The 18,340-nt window shown below is 42.9% G+C and overlaps 1 protein-coding gene across 1 annotated transcript in view; it reads right to left on the reverse strand.

Annotated features, from left to right (window-relative positions):
* Window positions 1–18,340, reverse strand: part of LOC111154926 (dual adaptor of phosphotyrosine and 3-phosphoinositides 1) — a 53,838-nt gene that overhangs the window by 27,119 nt on the left and 8,379 nt on the right. The window contains exon 2 of the mRNA XM_022514885.1: window positions 39–161. Coding sequence (XP_022370593.1) covers window positions 39–161 — 123 coding nt within the window. The remainder of the gene's footprint in view (window positions 1–38; window positions 162–18,340) is intronic.

Genomic DNA, 18,340 nt, shown 5'->3' on the forward strand with positions numbered 1-18,340 from the left:
AGAGTTGGAACAATGTTGAATTCATGGATGTATCCTACCTCACAGAGAGAGAGTACAGCCCCATCCTTTCATTGCTGTCCCTCAGAAGGTAGCTGCCGTCACATCCGTTTGAGAGGAGAAGAGCCTCGGCCGCATGGCGTGTGAGGTTGCCATGATACCACCTAGGAAGGAGAGAACCACACTTTTACTTGGAACTCACCACAGGCGACCCTTCCTTTACTGGGTTTTCCTCTCAGAGATGACCTCAGCAATGTTCTCCACCACAGGTAGCCCAGAGACCAAACATCAGGAAAAGGAACTCTCTGGGCCGGGCTGAGGGGAGAGTAGAGAGAACTGGTGAAAAGCAAGGTTATGGGTTGAACTGTGTCCTGATAATTCGTATGTTGAAGTCCTGAATCCCAGTACTTCAGCATGTGACCTTATTTGGAGATAGGGTCTTACCTTTAGCAAGGTTTTTTTCAAAGTCCAAGTCAAAAATAACCGTTAAGAATAAGATTTGGCCAATTTTCTTTCTCTTGATCTCTCTCTCACATGCTCTTTTGCAAGTATGGTCCTGCCTTTTGCAGTGTTGGCAAACCTCTGAGCTACTATACTGAAGTCCATGGTCATCAGTGAGATGAAGTTGAACACAAGGAATTCCGACGTTTTATACTGACACATAAACCCCATCAGATCGTGTTTCAAACTGACAAGTATCTGAGGAGCCAGAGAAGTCCCAAGGAGTTTCAAATCAATCTATATGTTTTTTAAAAAGCTTGTTTTAGAAAAGGTAACATAGATCCATGGTAGAAGAAAAAAACCCAAGTGGCTCAAAAAGAAGACTCAGTAAAAACCTTGTTCTCACCCTGAATCCCCAGTTCCCCTGCTTTCATTCCAGAGGACACCAATGTCAGCCATTTTCCCATGCTTCCCCCTCAGAGACAGCTATGCATCTGAAGGCATTCTAGTATGACTCCCCACCTCCTAACTCTGTGGAAATAAGAGCATTCTAGGCACACTGATCTGCTCCTTTCCCCACAGATCTTACACATTTTTTTAGTGACTCGCTAGAGGCGGTTCAGTGTGGTGAGATGGGATGTGGCCCCTGGAGTTGGTTCACTCGAGTCCTCTCCAGGTGATAGACACCTCCACCAGCTGCACAACCCTAGGCAAGTTATGTAACCAGTCAGAGCTTCAGCTTTCTCACTTCTAAAACAGGATTCACACTAGCCATATCCCATGGGCAGTTGTACCACTCACATTCACACACATGAAATGGCCAAAACAGTCTGGCAAACATCAGAACTCAGGACACAGTAGTGGTTACATGAAACCACTGAGACCCACAAAACCTAACTTGTGCTACATCCTCATCAGTGTGATTTTCTTCGGCCTCAAATATTTTTTTATTATCTTGAGTTTATTTTGGAAAATGGGAAGCTAGGTACAGGGGATAGTCCCCCCCTGCAAGGGACCCCCAGCTCAGGGCAGCAGAGAGGAAGGGGTCACAGGCAACTACACAAGTGATGTCAACTATGCCAGTTACTGAAGAGCTATTGAAGATGAATGGATAGTGTACAAGAACCTCAAGGAAGACGGGTGCCTGGGGGGCTCAGTCAGTGAAGTGTCTGCTTTGGCTCAGGTCACGATCACAGGGTCCTGGGATCCAGCCCTGCCTTAGGCTCCCTGCTCAGCGGGGCATCTACTTCTCCCTCTCCCTCTGCCCTCCCCACTTGTGCTCTCTCTCTCTTTCAAATAAATAAAATCTTAAAAAACAAACAAACAAACAAACAAACAAAACTTTAAGGAAGAGACCTACTCTGAGGGTGAGGGCTCCTGCTGTCGTCTACTGGGACATCCCTCTGGCATGAAACTTTAGCCTGATAATAAACAGTCCATGTAAGACCATCTGTGGAAGGAAGTTTCTACATAGGTCTCCAAGCAATCTGTTTTCTAAATCTGCATTTCCCAATACATCTTTCTTTAGCATATTTCCTCTGTGGGGCACAGATGCCCCCATCCAGTATTAGAAATGTATTTGTGGGCTGGAAGCGATTGCAAAGAGAAACATTTCTATAGGATCACCCAGTTGTTTATGCACAAAGAAGCCCCCCCTTCCCTGAACTGATTCAGACAAGTTCAAATCTTCTCATTACAAAATGCTTTCAAAGGACAGTTGGAATCTGGAACGAATACAATGTTGTATGTCAGTTATGCCTCAATAGAAAAAGGACAATTGTGGAATTAAAAGTGAAGCTATAAAAAATACTTCAGGTTTGGCTACAGCCAAAATTCTAATTCTTTTTGACAGGTGAAATCTCCACAAGGTCACAAGTCCTTAAAAACATCATGCCAATAATTACTTTTTGGATGAACACTTTGGTGTAAGTTTCTGTTTGAGCCAATAGGTTACTTCTTTGAAGTGATAAAACTTGATTAATGAAATTCTAAAACAATAAAGGGCTTGGACATTTTGTTGGATTCTTTTCAGTGAGATCTGAAGTCTGTGTTGAAAACATTTACAGAATTCTTCTGGTAATTACAGCCGGATGGCAGTTTTTACTAAGAATTTTTTTATGCTCATCTTTCAAATCCTAATGATATATCATAAACATACAAGAAACACTTGAGCGTAAAGCAGGGAGAATCACACTGTCCTAAATGTGGAATATCTCAGCACGGGTTAGTTTCTGGGTGGCAGCTTAGCTGAGTCACTATTGCCATCCCGTTGGGTTTTATCGAGTCCTGGGCCTGGGCTGACCTAAGACAGAGACTACCAGGCAGCCTCCCACATTTCAAAATGTCTCTGGGGCAATGGGATCCTCATTCCCCGAAGAGCTCTTCCACATCTGACCTTCCTCTTTTAGTTGAGCTAAGTATCCCTTTCCTAGAAATTCTGATGAACGTAGCTTCTGGGAAAGTGACTCTAGATCCAAATAACATTACATGTCCTTTCTAGGTCTATGTCCACTTTCGGTAAGGATCATTCAAGACCGTGTCCACAAAGAGCCAAAGGTTGAAAATAAAGCTGACAGTTTTCTCATAACAACCTTCTCTACCTTTTATCATTCCAATCTTGATTTATTAAGCTTCAAATCTGTGCCACACATTACACAAGGCATTATACGAGGCAGGTCAAAGAGAACAGAAATGGAAAAGACCCGGTCTAGTCTCCACTAATTTAGTCAGGAGGGTAAGCCAAGTACTTTGCAAACTACATTCCAGAGAATGGTTCCAGGAAGAAAGATCAAGACCATTGTTTGAATGAGCCAATATCTGAGTAGGCTGTGAAGGACAGTAAGTTATTTTGTAAAGTGTGTATTATTTTTTCCGATTATAAATCATATGCAGTAAAAATTAAAATATGTACACATATAGAAGAGAAAGTGGGAGTCTTTCACAAAGGAGCAAATATGAATTTCAAATAGTCTCAATACTAATTAGAGAACTGTAAATCAAGACAACAACGTGATATTTTCTTTACTCACCAGCATGGCTAAAATTGAAGAATTAGACAGTATTAGGTATTGAAGAATACAGGGCCGTGGGTATTACCATTCATTGCTGGTAAGGGTAGAAGGCTGGAGGGGAATCTAGCACAGGTGGGCTAACATGGGCATGTGACCAGGGATTCCTGTTCTAGAGTCAGCCTCTTGCAATACTCACACATAAGCTGAAGGAAATAGGAACAAAGGTGTTTATTGCAGACTTGTCGGTGAGAGTAAAAATTTGGAACCATCCTAAATGTCTGCCCGCAGCAAAGTGATAAATAAAGTTGAGAGCTCCTAGAAGAAGATTATGTAAGAAGTTAACCGAGGATGAAAAGGCATTGAGCGCATTTTGTTGATGACGGCAAGGGGTCAGGTGCTATGAGCACTTTGTGCAAAGGGGGTCGGGGGGTGGTGGGGTGCCCGGAATGCTTAACTTGCAACAAAGAACAATGCAGTCCTAAACACCTGAAAATTGTTCTGCTCAGAAGCCAAGTGCACCCCCACTAGGCATAACTGAGGATGCTTGTGTACAGGCACACATCAAAGCTGATGGATCCCAAAACACGTTATTAAGTTAGAGGACTAGTGACAGGTACGGGATGACACGTCTTTTATAAAAACAACAACAACAACAAAAAACTTTCCTTTCCACCCAAATAATACCACACATACACATAATCATATACAGGTATGCACAAGCATAAAATAGAAGTCTGAAAAAAATACAACACCAAACTCAAATCCTGGAAGGAACCCAGGTGAAGGGTGTTGTTAAGGAAGACTGTAGCTCCATCACAGTTTCCTGATTTGGCTTGATCTAAAAAATAATGATAAAACAGATTCATCTATCCGCCGGGAGACTAGAACTGGAAATAAAGGGAAGCAGTTAAGGTCTTCTTTACTCAACCTTCAGAGACAGCCCTGCTAATAATTTGTTTTATTCTTTCCTTTATTCCGCTGCTGTTTATTGAACACTGGAAGTGACCTAGCACTCAGGGGGAAGCGGGGGAGAGAGAGAAACTTTTTCTCCATGTAAAGCACAGTGAGATTTGGAGTGACCGTTGTTCAGGGAAGGGAATGATGGGAGAGCAGGCCTGGAAACCAGAGAATGGTAAGTGTGTCTCGCATCAGAGCAGCACTCGGTGGTGTGAGCAATTCGGGACCGGTGCAGCGGGCAGCCGTCAGGTGTGGTGACGAAGCTGGGAGGTTGGCCGAGTGACAGAGGGCGCTGGGGATTGACAGGTCCTTGGCTGATGCTACAGCAATTTTTATGGCTTCATATGCACACTTGACAGCTCCTTACATAAAGACCTAATTGCACGGAACTGTATTCCAACTAAATTCCTATCACTGGAACCATTTAAAACGTTGTTGTTGTTGTTATTCTGATTATTAGGCCAAAAGGTCAGATTTTAGACAGCTTGAAGCTTGTAGAATTTGCAATTCTCTTTAAGTAAATTGATATAAAATTAGACAAAATTAAATAATTATGTAAAATGAGAAATCACACAAAAAAGACACATTTAAAAGCTAACAAACATTACAAAACCAAGAAAAACAACTTATTTTCATTAACTGCCTCACATACGCTTATACTTTTTTCCTCTATATTTTTGGTTGTATTATCTTTATTTCTTTACATGACAACAATTTTATAATATAGTTTTCTAGAGAGAGACTAGAATAATAAGTCAGTCTTTCATCTAGAATTTTTTTTTTAAATTATTCACAGCATAGAAAAATTATTTTCAGGCTTATGGGTAATCAAGTTAAAATCATTGCCAAATTCTGGGACCTCTATCACATTTCTCTCAAATATGAGTTCTAAGATTCCAGAGTGTTTTACATTTTCATGTATAGGAACTAATCTTAAATACTCTTGAATGGATGACATTTATTAACTATATGACTAGGGTCAGTACCAGGGAGGGGCCCTGAATCTGCGGCCTCATTGGCTTCCCAGTAAACTTATTTCTGGTGACTCTGAAAATTATATATGCTTCTAAGCTCTAAAAAATTAGACTATTAAAAATGTTTAGCTTAGGGGCATCTGGTGCTCAGTTGGTTAAGCACCTGCCTCTTGTTTTCAGTTCAGGTCATGATCTCAGGGTCATGAGATCGAGCTCCATGTTGGGCTCTGTGCTCAGTGGGGTTAAGATTCTCTCTCTCTCTCCTTCTCCCTCTGCCCCCCCCAACCTGACTCACCCTTGCACACACATCCTCTCTCTCTCTCTCAAATAAATAAATGGATCTTTAAAAAAATGTTGAGCTTAGGGAATAAAATCCATGTACAATCCCCCACCATCAGGTTGGTTTACAGTTCTTTTTTTTTAAATTTTATTTATTTATTTGACAGGCAGAGATCATAAGTAAGCAGAGAGGCAGGCAGAGGCAGAGAGAGAGAAGCAGGCTCCCCGCTGAGAAAGGAGCCCGATGCGGGACTCAATCCCAGGACCCCGGGATCATGACCTGAGCCAAAGGCAGCTGCTTAACCGACTGAGCCACCCAGGCGCCCCTATAGTTCTTTTTAAGAATTCTTTTGTACAGTGGGTGAATAAAGCCTCAACCCTAACAAGACTCACATCCAACCTTTGCTACATATCATCAATGATGGGAACTCACTACTCTATATATAGGCAAGATCTTTCCATACTACCATGGTTGATGGCCAGAAAACTCTTGCCTATATTGAATTGCTGTTTCCTGCTGTCTAGCTTTCCACAGATGGTCCCAGAGCTAGTTCTTGGAGTTCTATACATGATACTTAAACAAACAGTTGAAGCATTTAGATTGTACTTTCTCTTTCCATCATCTTCAACTTCTCTTTTCATGACGGGCACCAAGGGACATTATCCCCTCTGAAACCTTCTAAATTTTTAAAATCTATGTTAAAGGTAAGCTCTGACTTGGAAAACTAAGCCTCAAAGGATCCCTGCTCAAAGGATTCTACTGCTGGGTCTGTAGTAAGGCAACCCCAGGATTGTGTTAGTTTCTTGACAATTGCATCATGCTGGGGATTTACACTGTACCTACTGTTGGTTGATTAAAACTCCCAAGTAAGGGCGCCTGGGTGGCTCAGTGGGTTAAGCCACTGCCTTCAGCTCAGGTCATGATCTCAGGGTCCTGGGATCGAGTCCCACATCGGGCTCTCTGCTCAGCAGGGAGCCTGCTTCCCTCTCTCTCTCTCTCTGCCTGCCTCTCTGTCTACTTGTGATCTCTCTCTGTCAAATAAATAAATAAAAATCTTTAAAACTCCCAAGTAAGTCATTTTCCTCTGCGGTTCTGTCACGTCTTTCCCAACTGCATCAGGAGACCGATGTTTTTAGAATTAAGGGCAGTAAGAAACCTTTTTACAACTGGGAAATGCCAACTGAAAAGAAATGCGAAGAAGCAGAGAGCTTCTATCATAAATGTCCATGTAGCACGGCACGTCAGGGAGAGTTCTGCTGAGGAGGGACCTTGCCTTTGTCTCCAGTCACCTCCTTAGCTTGTCTGTTTGCTCCAACTTCCTACTTGTTAGCTATGTGACCCCACACAAATAGCAACTTTAGTTTTCTCAGCAGTCAAGGTGACTAATACTAGTGCTATGGTAAGAAAACCCTTTTGTTTTCATGTATTGGAACAATGTCTTCTTTTACAAACTTACTATTATTTTAGATTTTATTTCTTTGCTTGAGATTGCAAGCAGGGGAAGGGGCTGAGGGAGAGAGAGAAGCAGACTCCCTGCTGAGCAGAGAGCCTGACACTGGTGGGGGTGGGCCTGGATCCCAGGACCCTGAAATCATAACCGGAGCCGCAGACAGACACTTAACTGACTGAGACACCCAGGCACCCTTTAGCAAACTTTTTTTTTTTTTTATGACTCTTTAACTTTTGCAGAGGAGAACATGCTACTTATAATATGTTTTATATTTATCAAATCTTGTATCTTATGCTAGATAAAATATGGTAGGCATTGTGCTAGATATGGGAATAGTGTGGAATAAGGTTCATCTTCCTGAAACAAAAAATTAAAAAAAAATTCTTTTGGTCTCATTTTTTCTGAAGAAGTAGAAAAGAGCAAGAAACTACTATTTATAACATACATTCAAGCAATGTTGCATTCTTCTTTTTCCCCGAGGCCCACACACATTGCTATAAATATGTCTCAAGGCTAATGGAGGTAACAGAGCAGAGACTCATCAAGCTTAAAAAGAATATTTGCACTTGGTATGAGATTACCAAAACCAACAGTTGACCTTGAAGGAAACAGTGGTATTTATCCCTTCCATGATATAGTAACAAATTAGGAAACACCCACCCACTAAAGAATTTTCATTATTGCCTCCCAGTTAGGTACAGGAAGTGAGCTCAACCACAGAGAAAGGCAGCCCAGTTAGATCCAGCAGGCTGGTCCACAAGTCAGCCCCTTCTCCCATTCCAGGGCAGTGGCCCTTGGTGCTAGAACCTTCTGGGAAATTGCCCTGGCATTTTGGAGCCTTCACAGTTTTTACCCTATTGGGTTTTTTTGTCTTAACTTAATCCACTGATATAAACTGATATTTCATTTTGCTCTATCCTTTAAAGGAGAGGCTTTCAAACTTCTTGAATCAGCCCACAGTATAAAATGCATTTGTATCTCTTTCTCTCTCCCCCCGCAACACACACCAGAGTATTATAAGAAACAACACTGTTCTTCCATAGGATACTTACTATTTACTACTTTCTTTTCTCCACTTATTTTTGACAAACATTGATTATGACCCACTAAACTGACTTTATGGACACAAATGAGTTGCACCTGGTGTTTGAAAAACAATGCAAAGCCTTGCTACTCAGTGTCTGGCAATTTTGATAGAAATGGACATTCTCAGACCCCTACACTTGTTGAGCTATAATTTATATTCATCAAGATATGATTGTTAATGCAGTTTAGAGTTTGAAAAGCACAGAGCTCAAGGACTCTTGGTCCTAAAAACTTTAATTTGTTTCAGTAGGTTTGATAGCTTGAGTTCACAGTGTGTCTCATCTAAAGAAAAGTACACAGAGGGTAAAGAAAGTACTAAGTGGCTTTGAAGTACCAACGGAGAGGAAAAGAGAAGGATTTGCAAGCTAACATGGGCAGAAATTTCCCAAATAGCTGCAATTGCAGTGATACAGATAGTAAATGGTATAGGAGGGGAAGCTCACAGGGGCTGGCATATCAGGGAAAGCTTCATGGAGGAGGACGATAATGAACTGGAGCTTCAAGAATAAATATAGGCTTCATTAAGTAGCAAGAGAAAAGAGCATTTCAATGAGAGAAATGGCATAAGCAAAGGCACTGTGGTTAACACATGCCTGACATATATAGGAAACAGAATGCCTAGTTGAAACAGAGGCTTTAAATTGAGGAGTAACGCAAAAGAACTCTGGAAGAACAAGTGGGCACAGGAGTGGTCTTGCATGTTAAAACATGAGCCACACACCCATTTAGATTATATATTCCTTAGTGAGAAAATTTCTTAGTAACCCATATCGACAGATTATTCATATAATGAATGACTTGTTCTTTCCCTTCCTGGCAAAGAGAAGTGACACAGAACCTACATTCGGTCCCATCAGAGTTATAAGAGAAAACATATAATGCGACCTAAAGCAAGAATAGAGACACCTGATTGTGTGACAGCAGCTAAAAGTCCTTGGAGTTGAACAGCCAATAAAAACCCTCTTTACAGAATTTTCTTTTTTTCTTCATTTTCAAACTTATCCTCACTTTTGAATGACATGGACACACTCTCTGTACCCTCTAGACCAAAGACAGCAAATGTGTAACAGAGGATGACATACCCCTTTTTAAAGGTCATGGATAGCCTAGAAGTCCACCAACAGATGAATGGATAAAGAAGATGCAGTGTGTGTACAAACACACACACACACACACACACACACACACAATAGAATACTATGCAGTCATCAGAAACCCCTGAAATCTTGCCATTTGCATCTATGTGGATGGAACTAGAGGGTATTATGCTAAGTGAAATAAATCCATCAGAGAAAGGCAATTATCATATAATCTCACTGATATGTGGAATTTGAGAGGCAGGGTGGAGTGTCGTGGGGGGAGGGAAAAATGAAACAAGATGGGACTAGGGAGGGAGACAGACCATATGAGACTCTTAGGAAACAAACTGAGGGTTGCTGGGGGAGGGGGTGGGATAGGATGACTCAGTCATGGATATTGGGGAGAGTATGTGCTATGGTAATTGCTGTGAACTGTGTCAGACTGATGATTCACAGACCTGTACCCCGGGACAAATAATACATTATATGTTAATTAAAAATAAAAATAAAAATAAATATAAAGTAATAAGTAAATAAATAAATAAAGGCCTTGGATAATGGCACCAACTGATCCATTTTCTTTCTTGCTAAGGTTATGTACTTGGGCCTCAGAATCCCTCCAAACACAATGGGGGTAGAACACAGGATGAAACCATAGGGCGGTGCAACTCCAAGCCATCTTAACCTGGGTTCACCTGTCCTTAGCACTTGAGTCGTTCGGCAAGACTGCTTGGCTGCTGATTTCCCTCATGCTGGTCTGGTCATATGGTTGGTGCTAAATACTGTGATGTTTTGTGAAAAATAAAGCTCTTGGCCCTCTATGCCATCGGAAATTGTGGGTTACAGATAAGGAAAAACCTGGCCAACTCAAGAGCTATCAGTACCACAATTTATATTATACTAAGGTCACGACAACGTCTAGGATAAGACAGTGCTGTCCATATAAATACATGAAGTCCCCTATTCACAAAGGTGAGCGTATTTTTCCATTGGCCCTGTCCCGGTGGAGAGACTCAAACGGGATTTGCAAAGTTTTTGAACATTCGAATGAGGCCTAAGAGAGGTGTTAAGTGTGATGCTGAGGTTAGATCAGCTCCCCACAGTCCTTCCAGTAAGGAGGTTTCTGTCATGGAACCTGCTGGTCTGTGGCTCTTTGTATTGCCATTCTGAATGCCCACATTTCCATGTGCTAATCGCGGATCTAGACGGTGAGGCCAGCTACCCTGGAAAATGAGGAAACAAACTTGAGTGATGACAGGGCAGGGTGCTGGCTAGCTGGTCAGACGAGGAACTGAGGGTGGGCCCCAAGGTTTGTCGGTTTTTTTCTGGGTGGGAGTCAAGGCTCAGCTAAAGGCAAACAGGGCGGAAAGGAAGCAGAGAATCCTGCGGGGGGTCGGAGGTCAGGGCAAACCTGTTCCCGAAGGAGTCCGAGGAATGAGGCCAGCGATTCCGAGAGAGGGAAGACACACAGAGACAGAGGCAGAGGCTCTGATATTCGGAGACACAGACTGGCACAGAGAGTCAGAGACACAAAAGGGAAGAGCCATGGACAGAGAGACAGAAAAACTCTGAGCCAGCTAGAAAGGCACAGTGGCTCACACAGATAGCAGAAGCACACGGGGCAGTTGCTGAGGGCACATGAAAGAGAGGGACCCAGAGTATTCAGGAGACTGAGGCAGAGAAGCCAAAGAGAGAGGAGGACACAGACACATAGAGACCCGCAGAGCCTGACTGGTAGGTGGGTCGACACACCAGGGAAAACAAGGATTTGCGGAGAACAGAGGGGCCGTGCCATGGCCTGGGGGGCAGGGGGACAACCTGTGTCTCATTCCAGCACAGATCCTTCCATACGGTACCCAGTTCAGCCACCACAGGGCAGGAATGGTCGTAAGACTACAAGAGTGTTATTGGTCCCTAAGGGGCTGGAGCTTAGCAGCTGTTGGATTTGGACAAAAAGCCAAAGCTCAGAGATGGACTGGTGAAACTATGTCATGGACAAGAACTTGCAGAGGCCTGGAATGGCTGGGCAGAGACCCACACCAGAGGTTTTCTCAGGAGGGCTCATCCCTAAGTGGAACCGCGCTGGCCTCCGCACTCGTTCTCATTACTCGGGTCATCTGTACCGCATAAAATGCTGCTTCCAGGTCATGTCCTTGCTGCGGGCTGGCTGCCATTGCGGTCTGCTACCAGAGACAGAGAGGTCCACCTTCAGCAAGCTACAGCTATGGGAAAGAGCCCCAGACTTTAGGGGATGAAAAAAAATACAGACAGATCCTTGTTTTTTGAGTTCTCTCTTCTGGGTTGCATGGTTCAGATGAGGCCTCTCAGCAACGTCGGTTTGTCCCACCAGAAAAAACTTTTGGGTTTAAAGGGACAGAGCGAGTCTGATGGTAATACATACAAACATATCCTCAGGGTTGGTGGGGTAGAGGGCTGAAGTCAAGGACCTTAAATTCTGGTCTTGCCTTTGACTCAACTTGGAGCAATTCAAACGTTTGGACACATCTGCTCTTTGCCGAGTGGTGGTCTGGGGTGGAACAGTCAGAGATGAAGAAGCTACAGTCTTGCTCCTAAGGAGCTCGCCATGGAAAGGAGTTGACTGTGCTCAGCCTAGAGCAGGAGGACAAACCTCTTGGTGCTTTAGGACTGACATTTGCAAAATGATTCTTATTATCTGGAGAATCAAACCCAAAACATAGACTGTACTGGCAGTGAGTCAGAACCCTACAAGCCGTAAGATGAACCCCAGACAACTTTAGAAGTGTACCGTGGTAAAGTAAACAAAGAATGAATTAAAAGACACTGATGGCATTAAGATTTTTAAAATTCCTTTGACATTATTTTGAAGAACCATACGAAAGCAGAACTCATTCTTATTTGGATGTGAATCGCTTACTGTGCTTTCCGAAGTGGAATGACTGGTTTCTACCTCTGTTCCTTTCTTGATCTCCCAGGTTGTCACTCTAGTTCCTTATTCCCCAATCTGTAAAGTCCCTGACTAATTAGCTTTCTTGGCTCTGGTCCCATTGTTACTTATTGTGCTCAACTACCAGATTCATGTACCAGATTAATCTCAAAACAAAACATGATGGCCATGTAATTCCACATTCCTATAAGCATTCAGTAAATCCATATTGTCAAAGGGAGTTTGACCAAAGTCCAAACTCCTAACCTATATAAAGACTTCTGGAATTTGGACCAACCTAAATATCCAAACTTTAATAGAGGGAAACAGGCTGACCTCGGGAAAAGCCAGACCCAGAACAGGCTTTGACACAGACTAAAACATAGATGATGGAAAAATATCCTACTAGAAAGCAAAAGAAAAATTGTATATGTGCTATGGCCATAATTCAATCTGCATGTGTGTGTGTGTGTTTATGTGTGTGTGTATTTACAGAAAAATATATATTTTTTAAAGTTTTTTTTTTTTAAAGATTCCATTCATTTATTTGACAGACAGAGATCACAAGGAGGCAGAGAGGCAGGCAGAGAGGAGGAAGCAGGCTCCCCGTCTGCTCAGCAGGGAGCCTGCTTCCCTCTCTCTCTCTCTCTGCCTGCCTCTCTGTCTACTTGTGATCTCTCTCTGTCAAATAAATAAATAAAAATCTTTAAAACTCCCAAGTAAGTCATTTTCCTCTGCGGTTCTGTCACGTCTTTCCCAACTGCATCAGGAGACCGATGTTTTTAGAATTAAGGGCAGTAAGAAACCTTTTTACAACTGGGAAATGCCAACTGAAAAGAAATGCGAAGAAGCAGAGAGCTTCTATCATAAATGTCCATGTAGCACGGCACGTCAGGGAGAGTTCTGCTGAGGAGGGACCTTGCCTTTGTCTCCAGTCACCTCCTTAGCTTGTCTGTTTGCTCCAACTTCCTACTTGTTAGCTATGTGACCCCACACAAATAGCAACTTTAGTTTTCTCAGCAGTCAAGGTGACTAATACTAGTGCTATGGTAAGAAAACCCTTTTGTTTTCATGTATTGGAACAATGTCTTCTTTTACAAACTTACTATTATTTTAGATTTTATTTCTTTGCTTGAGATTGCAAGCAGGGGAAGGGGCTGAGGGAGAGAGAGAAGCAGACTCCCTGCTGAGCAGAGAGCCTGACACTGGTGGGGGTGGGCCTGGATCCCAGGACCCTGAAATCATAACCGGAGCCGCAGACAGACACTTAACTGACTGAGACACCCAGGCACCCTTTAGCAAACTTTTTTTTTTTTTTATGACTCTTTAACTTTTGCAGAGGAGAACATGCTACTTATAATATGTTTTATATTTATCAAATCTTGTATCTTATGCTAGATAAAATATGGTAGGCATTGTGCTAGATATGGGAATAGTGTGGAATAAGGTTCATCTTCCTGAAACAAAAAATTAAAAAAAAATTCTTTTGGTCTCATTTTTTCTGAAGAAGTAGAAAAGAGCAAGAAACTACTATTTATAACATACATTCAAGCAATGTTGCATTCTTCTTTTTCCCCGAGGCCCACACACATTGCTATAAATATGTCTCAAGGCTAATGGAGGTAACAGAGCAGAGACTCATCAAGCTTAAAAAGAATATTTGCACTTGGTATGAGATTACCAAAACCAACAGTTGACCTTGAAGGAAACAGTGGTATTTATCCCTTCCATGATATAGTAACAAATTAGGAAACACCCACCCACTAAAGAATTTTCATTATTGCCTCCCAGTTAGGTACAGGAAGTGAGCTCAACCACAGAGAAAGGCAGCCCAGTTAGATCCAGCAGGCTGGTCCACAAGTCAGCCCCTTCTCCCATTCCAGGGCAGTGGCCCTTGGTGCTAGAACCTTCTGGGAAATTGCCCTGGCATTTTGGAGCCTTCACAGTTTTTACCCTATTGGGTTTTTTTGTCTTAACTTAATCCACTGATATAAACTGATATTTCATTTTGCTCTATCCTTTAAAGGAGAGGCTTTCAAACTTCTTGAATCAGCCCACAGTATAAAATGCATTTGTATCTCTTTCTCTCTCCCCCCGCAACACACACCAGAGTATTATAAGAAACAACACTGTTCTTCCATAGGATACTTACTATTTACTACTTTCTTTTCTCCACTTATTTTTGACAAACATTGATTATGACCCACTAAACTGACTTTATGGACACAAATGAGTTGCACCTGGTGTTTGAAAAACAATGCAAAGCCTTGCTACTCAGTGTCTGGCAATTTTGATAGAAATGGACATTCTCAGACCCCTACACTTGTTGAGCTATAATTTATATTCATCAAGATATGATTGTTAATGCAGTTTAGAGTTTGAAAAGCACAGAGCTCAAGGACTCTTGGTCCTAAAAACTTTAATTTGTTTCAGTAGGTTTGATAGCTTGAGTTCACAGTGTGTCTCATCTAAAGAAAAGTACACAGAGGGTAAAGAAAGTACTAAGTGGCTTTGAAGTACCAACGGAGAGGAAAAGAGAAGGATTTGCAAGCTAACATGGGCAGAAATTTCCCAAATAGCTGCAATTGCAGTGATACAGATAGTAAATGGTATAGGAGGGGAAGCTCACAGGGGCTGGCATATCAGGGAAAGCTTCATGGAGGAGGACGATAATGAACTGGAGCTTCAAGAATAAATATAGGCTTCATTAAGTAGCAAGAGAAAAGAGCATTTCAATGAGAGAAATGGCATAAGCAAAGGCACTGTGGTTAACACATGCCTGACATATATAGGAAACAGAATGCCTAGTTGAAACAGAGGCTTTAAATTGAGGAGTAACGCAAAAGAACTCTGGAAGAACAAGTGGGCACAGGAGTGGTCTTGCATGTTAAAACATGAGCCACACACCCATTTAGATTATATATTCCTTAGTGAGAAAATTTCTTAGTAACCCATATCGACAGATTATTCATATAATGAATGACTTGTTCTTTCCCTTCCTGGCAAAGAGAAGTGACACAGAACCTACATTCGGTCCCATCAGAGTTATAAGAGAAAACATATAATGCGACCTAAAGCAAGAATAGAGACACCTGATTGTGTGACAGCAGCTAAAAGTCCTTGGAGTTGAACAGCCAATAAAAACCCTCTTTACAGAATTTTCTTTTTTTCTTCATTTTCAAACTTATCCTCACTTTTGAATGACATGGACACACTCTCTGTACCCTCTAGACCAAAGACAGCAAATGTGTAACAGAGGATGACATACCCCTTTTTAAAGGTCATGGATAGCCTAGAAGTCCACCAACAGATGAATGGATAAAGAAGATGCAGTGTGTGTACAAACACACACACACACACACACACACACACACAATAGAATACTATGCAGTCATCAGAAACCCCTGAAATCTTGCCATTTGCATCTATGTGGATGGAACTAGAGGGTATTATGCTAAGTGAAATAAATCCATCAGAGAAAGGCAATTATCATATAATCTCACTGATATGTGGAATTTGAGAGGCAGGGTGGAGTGTCGTGGGGGGAGGGAAAAATGAAACAAGATGGGACTAGGGAGGGAGACAGACCATATGAGACTCTTAGGAAACAAACTGAGGGTTGCTGGGGGAGGGGGTGGGATAGGATGACTCAGTCATGGATATTGGGGAGAGTATGTGCTATGGTAATTGCTGTGAACTGTGTCAGACTGATGATTCACAGACCTGTACCCCGGGACAAATAATACATTATATGTTAATTAAAAATAAAAATAAAAATAAATATAAAGTAATAAGTAAATAAATAAATAAAGGCCTTGGATAATGGCACCAACTGATCCATTTTCTTTCTTGCTAAGGTTATGTACTTGGGCCTCAGAATCCCTCCAAACACAATGGGGGTAGAACACAGGATGAAACCATAGGGCGGTGCAACTCCAAGCCATCTTAACCTGGGTTCACCTGTCCTTAGCACTTGAGTCGTTCGGCAAGACTGCTTGGCTGCTGATTTCCCTCATGCTGGTCTGGTCATATGGTTGGTGCTAAATACTGTGATGTTTTGTGAAAAATAAAGCTCTTGGCCCTCTATGCCATCGGAAATTGTGGGTTACAGATAAGGAAAAACCTGGCCAACTCAAGAGCTATCAGTACCACAATTTATATTATACTAAGGTCACGACAACGTCTAGGATAAGACAGTGCTGTCCATATAAATACATGAAGTCCCCTATTCACAAAGGTGAGCGTATTTTTCCATTGGCCCTGTCCCGGTGGAGAGACTCAAACGGGATTTGCAAAGTTTTTGAACATTCGAATGAGGCCTAAGAGAGGTGTTAAGTGTGATGCTGAGGTTAGATCAGCTCCCCACAGTCCTTCCAGTAAGGAGGTTTCTGTCATGGAACCTGCTGGTCTGTGGCTCTTTGTATTGCCATTCTGAATGCCCACATTTCCATGTGCTAATCGCGGATCTAGACGGTGAGGCCAGCTACCCTGGAAAATGAGGAAACAAACTTGAGTGATGACAGGGCAGGGTGCTGGCTAGCTGGTCAGACGAGGAACTGAGGGTGGGCCCCAAGGTTTGTCGGTTTTTTTCTGGGTGGGAGTCAAGGCTCAGCTAAAGGCAAACAGGGCGGAAAGGAAGCAGAGAATCCTGCGGGGGGTCGGAGGTCAGGGCAAACCTGTTCCCGAAGGAGTCCGAGGAATGAGGCCAGCGATTCCGAGAGAGGGAAGACACACAGAGACAGAGGCAGAGGCTCTGATATTCGGAGACACAGACTGGCACAGAGAGTCAGAGACACAAAAGGGAAGAGCCATGGACAGAGAGACAGAAAAACTCTGAGCCAGCTAGAAAGGCACAGTGGCTCACACAGATAGCAGAAGCACACGGGGCAGTTGCTGAGGGCACATGAAAGAGAGGGACCCAGAGTATTCAGGAGACTGAGGCAGAGAAGCCAAAGAGAGAGGAGGACACAGACACATAGAGACCCGCAGAGCCTGACTGGTAGGTGGGTCGACACACCAGGGAAAACAAGGATTTGCGGAGAACAGAGGGGCCGTGCCATGGCCTGGGGGGCAGGGGGACAACCTGTGTCTCATTCCAGCACAGATCCTTCCATACGGTACCCAGTTCAGCCACCACAGGGCAGGAATGGTCGTAAGACTACAAGAGTGTTATTGGTCCCTAAGGGGCTGGAGCTTAGCAGCTGTTGGATTTGGACAAAAAGCCAAAGCTCAGAGATGGACTGGTGAAACTATGTCATGGACAAGAACTTGCAGAGGCCTGGAATGGCTGGGCAGAGACCCACACCAGAGGTTTTCTCAGGAGGGCTCATCCCTAAGTGGAACCGCGCTGGCCTCCGCACTCGTTCTCATTACTCGGGTCATCTGTACCGCATAAAATGCTGCTTCCAGGTCATGTCCTTGCTGCGGGCTGGCTGCCATTGCGGTCTGCTACCAGAGACAGAGAGGTCCACCTTCAGCAAGCTACAGCTATGGGAAAGAGCCCCAGACTTTAGGGGATGAAAAAAAATACAGACAGATCCTTGTTTTTTGAGTTCTCTCTTCTGGGTTGCATGGTTCAGATGAGGCCTCTCAGCAACGTCGGTTTGTCCCACCAGAAAAAACTTTTGGGTTTAAAGGGACAGAGCGAGTCTGATGGTAATACATACAAACATATCCTCAGGGTTGGTGGGGTAGAGGGCTGAAGTCAAGGACCTTAAATTCTGGTCTTGCCTTTGACTCAACTTGGAGCAATTCAAACGTTTGGACACATCTGCTCTTTGCCGAGTGGTGGTCTGGGGTGGAACAGTCAGAGATGAAGAAGCTACAGTCTTGCTCCTAAGGAGCTCGCCATGGAAAGGAGTTGACTGTGCTCAGCCTAGAGCAGGAGGACAAACCTCTTGGTGCTTTAGGACTGACATTTGCAAAATGATTCTTATTATCTGGAGAATCAAACCCAAAACATAGACTGTACTGGCAGTGAGTCAGAACCCTACAAGCCGTAAGATGAACCCCAGACAACTTTAGAAGTGTACCGTGGTAAAGTAAACAAAGAATGAATTAAAAGACACTGATGGCATTAAGATTTTTAAAATTCCTTTGACATTATTTTGAAGAACCATACGAAAGCAGAACTCATTCTTATTTGGATGTGAATCGCTTA

The sequence above is a fragment of the Enhydra lutris genome, unplaced genomic scaffold (assembly GCF_002288905.1).
Source record: "Enhydra lutris kenyoni isolate GAN:26980312 unplaced genomic scaffold, ASM228890v2 scaffoldscaffold3, whole genome shotgun sequence".
Classification (NCBI taxonomy): Eukaryota; Metazoa; Chordata; class Mammalia; order Carnivora; family Mustelidae; genus Enhydra; species Enhydra lutris.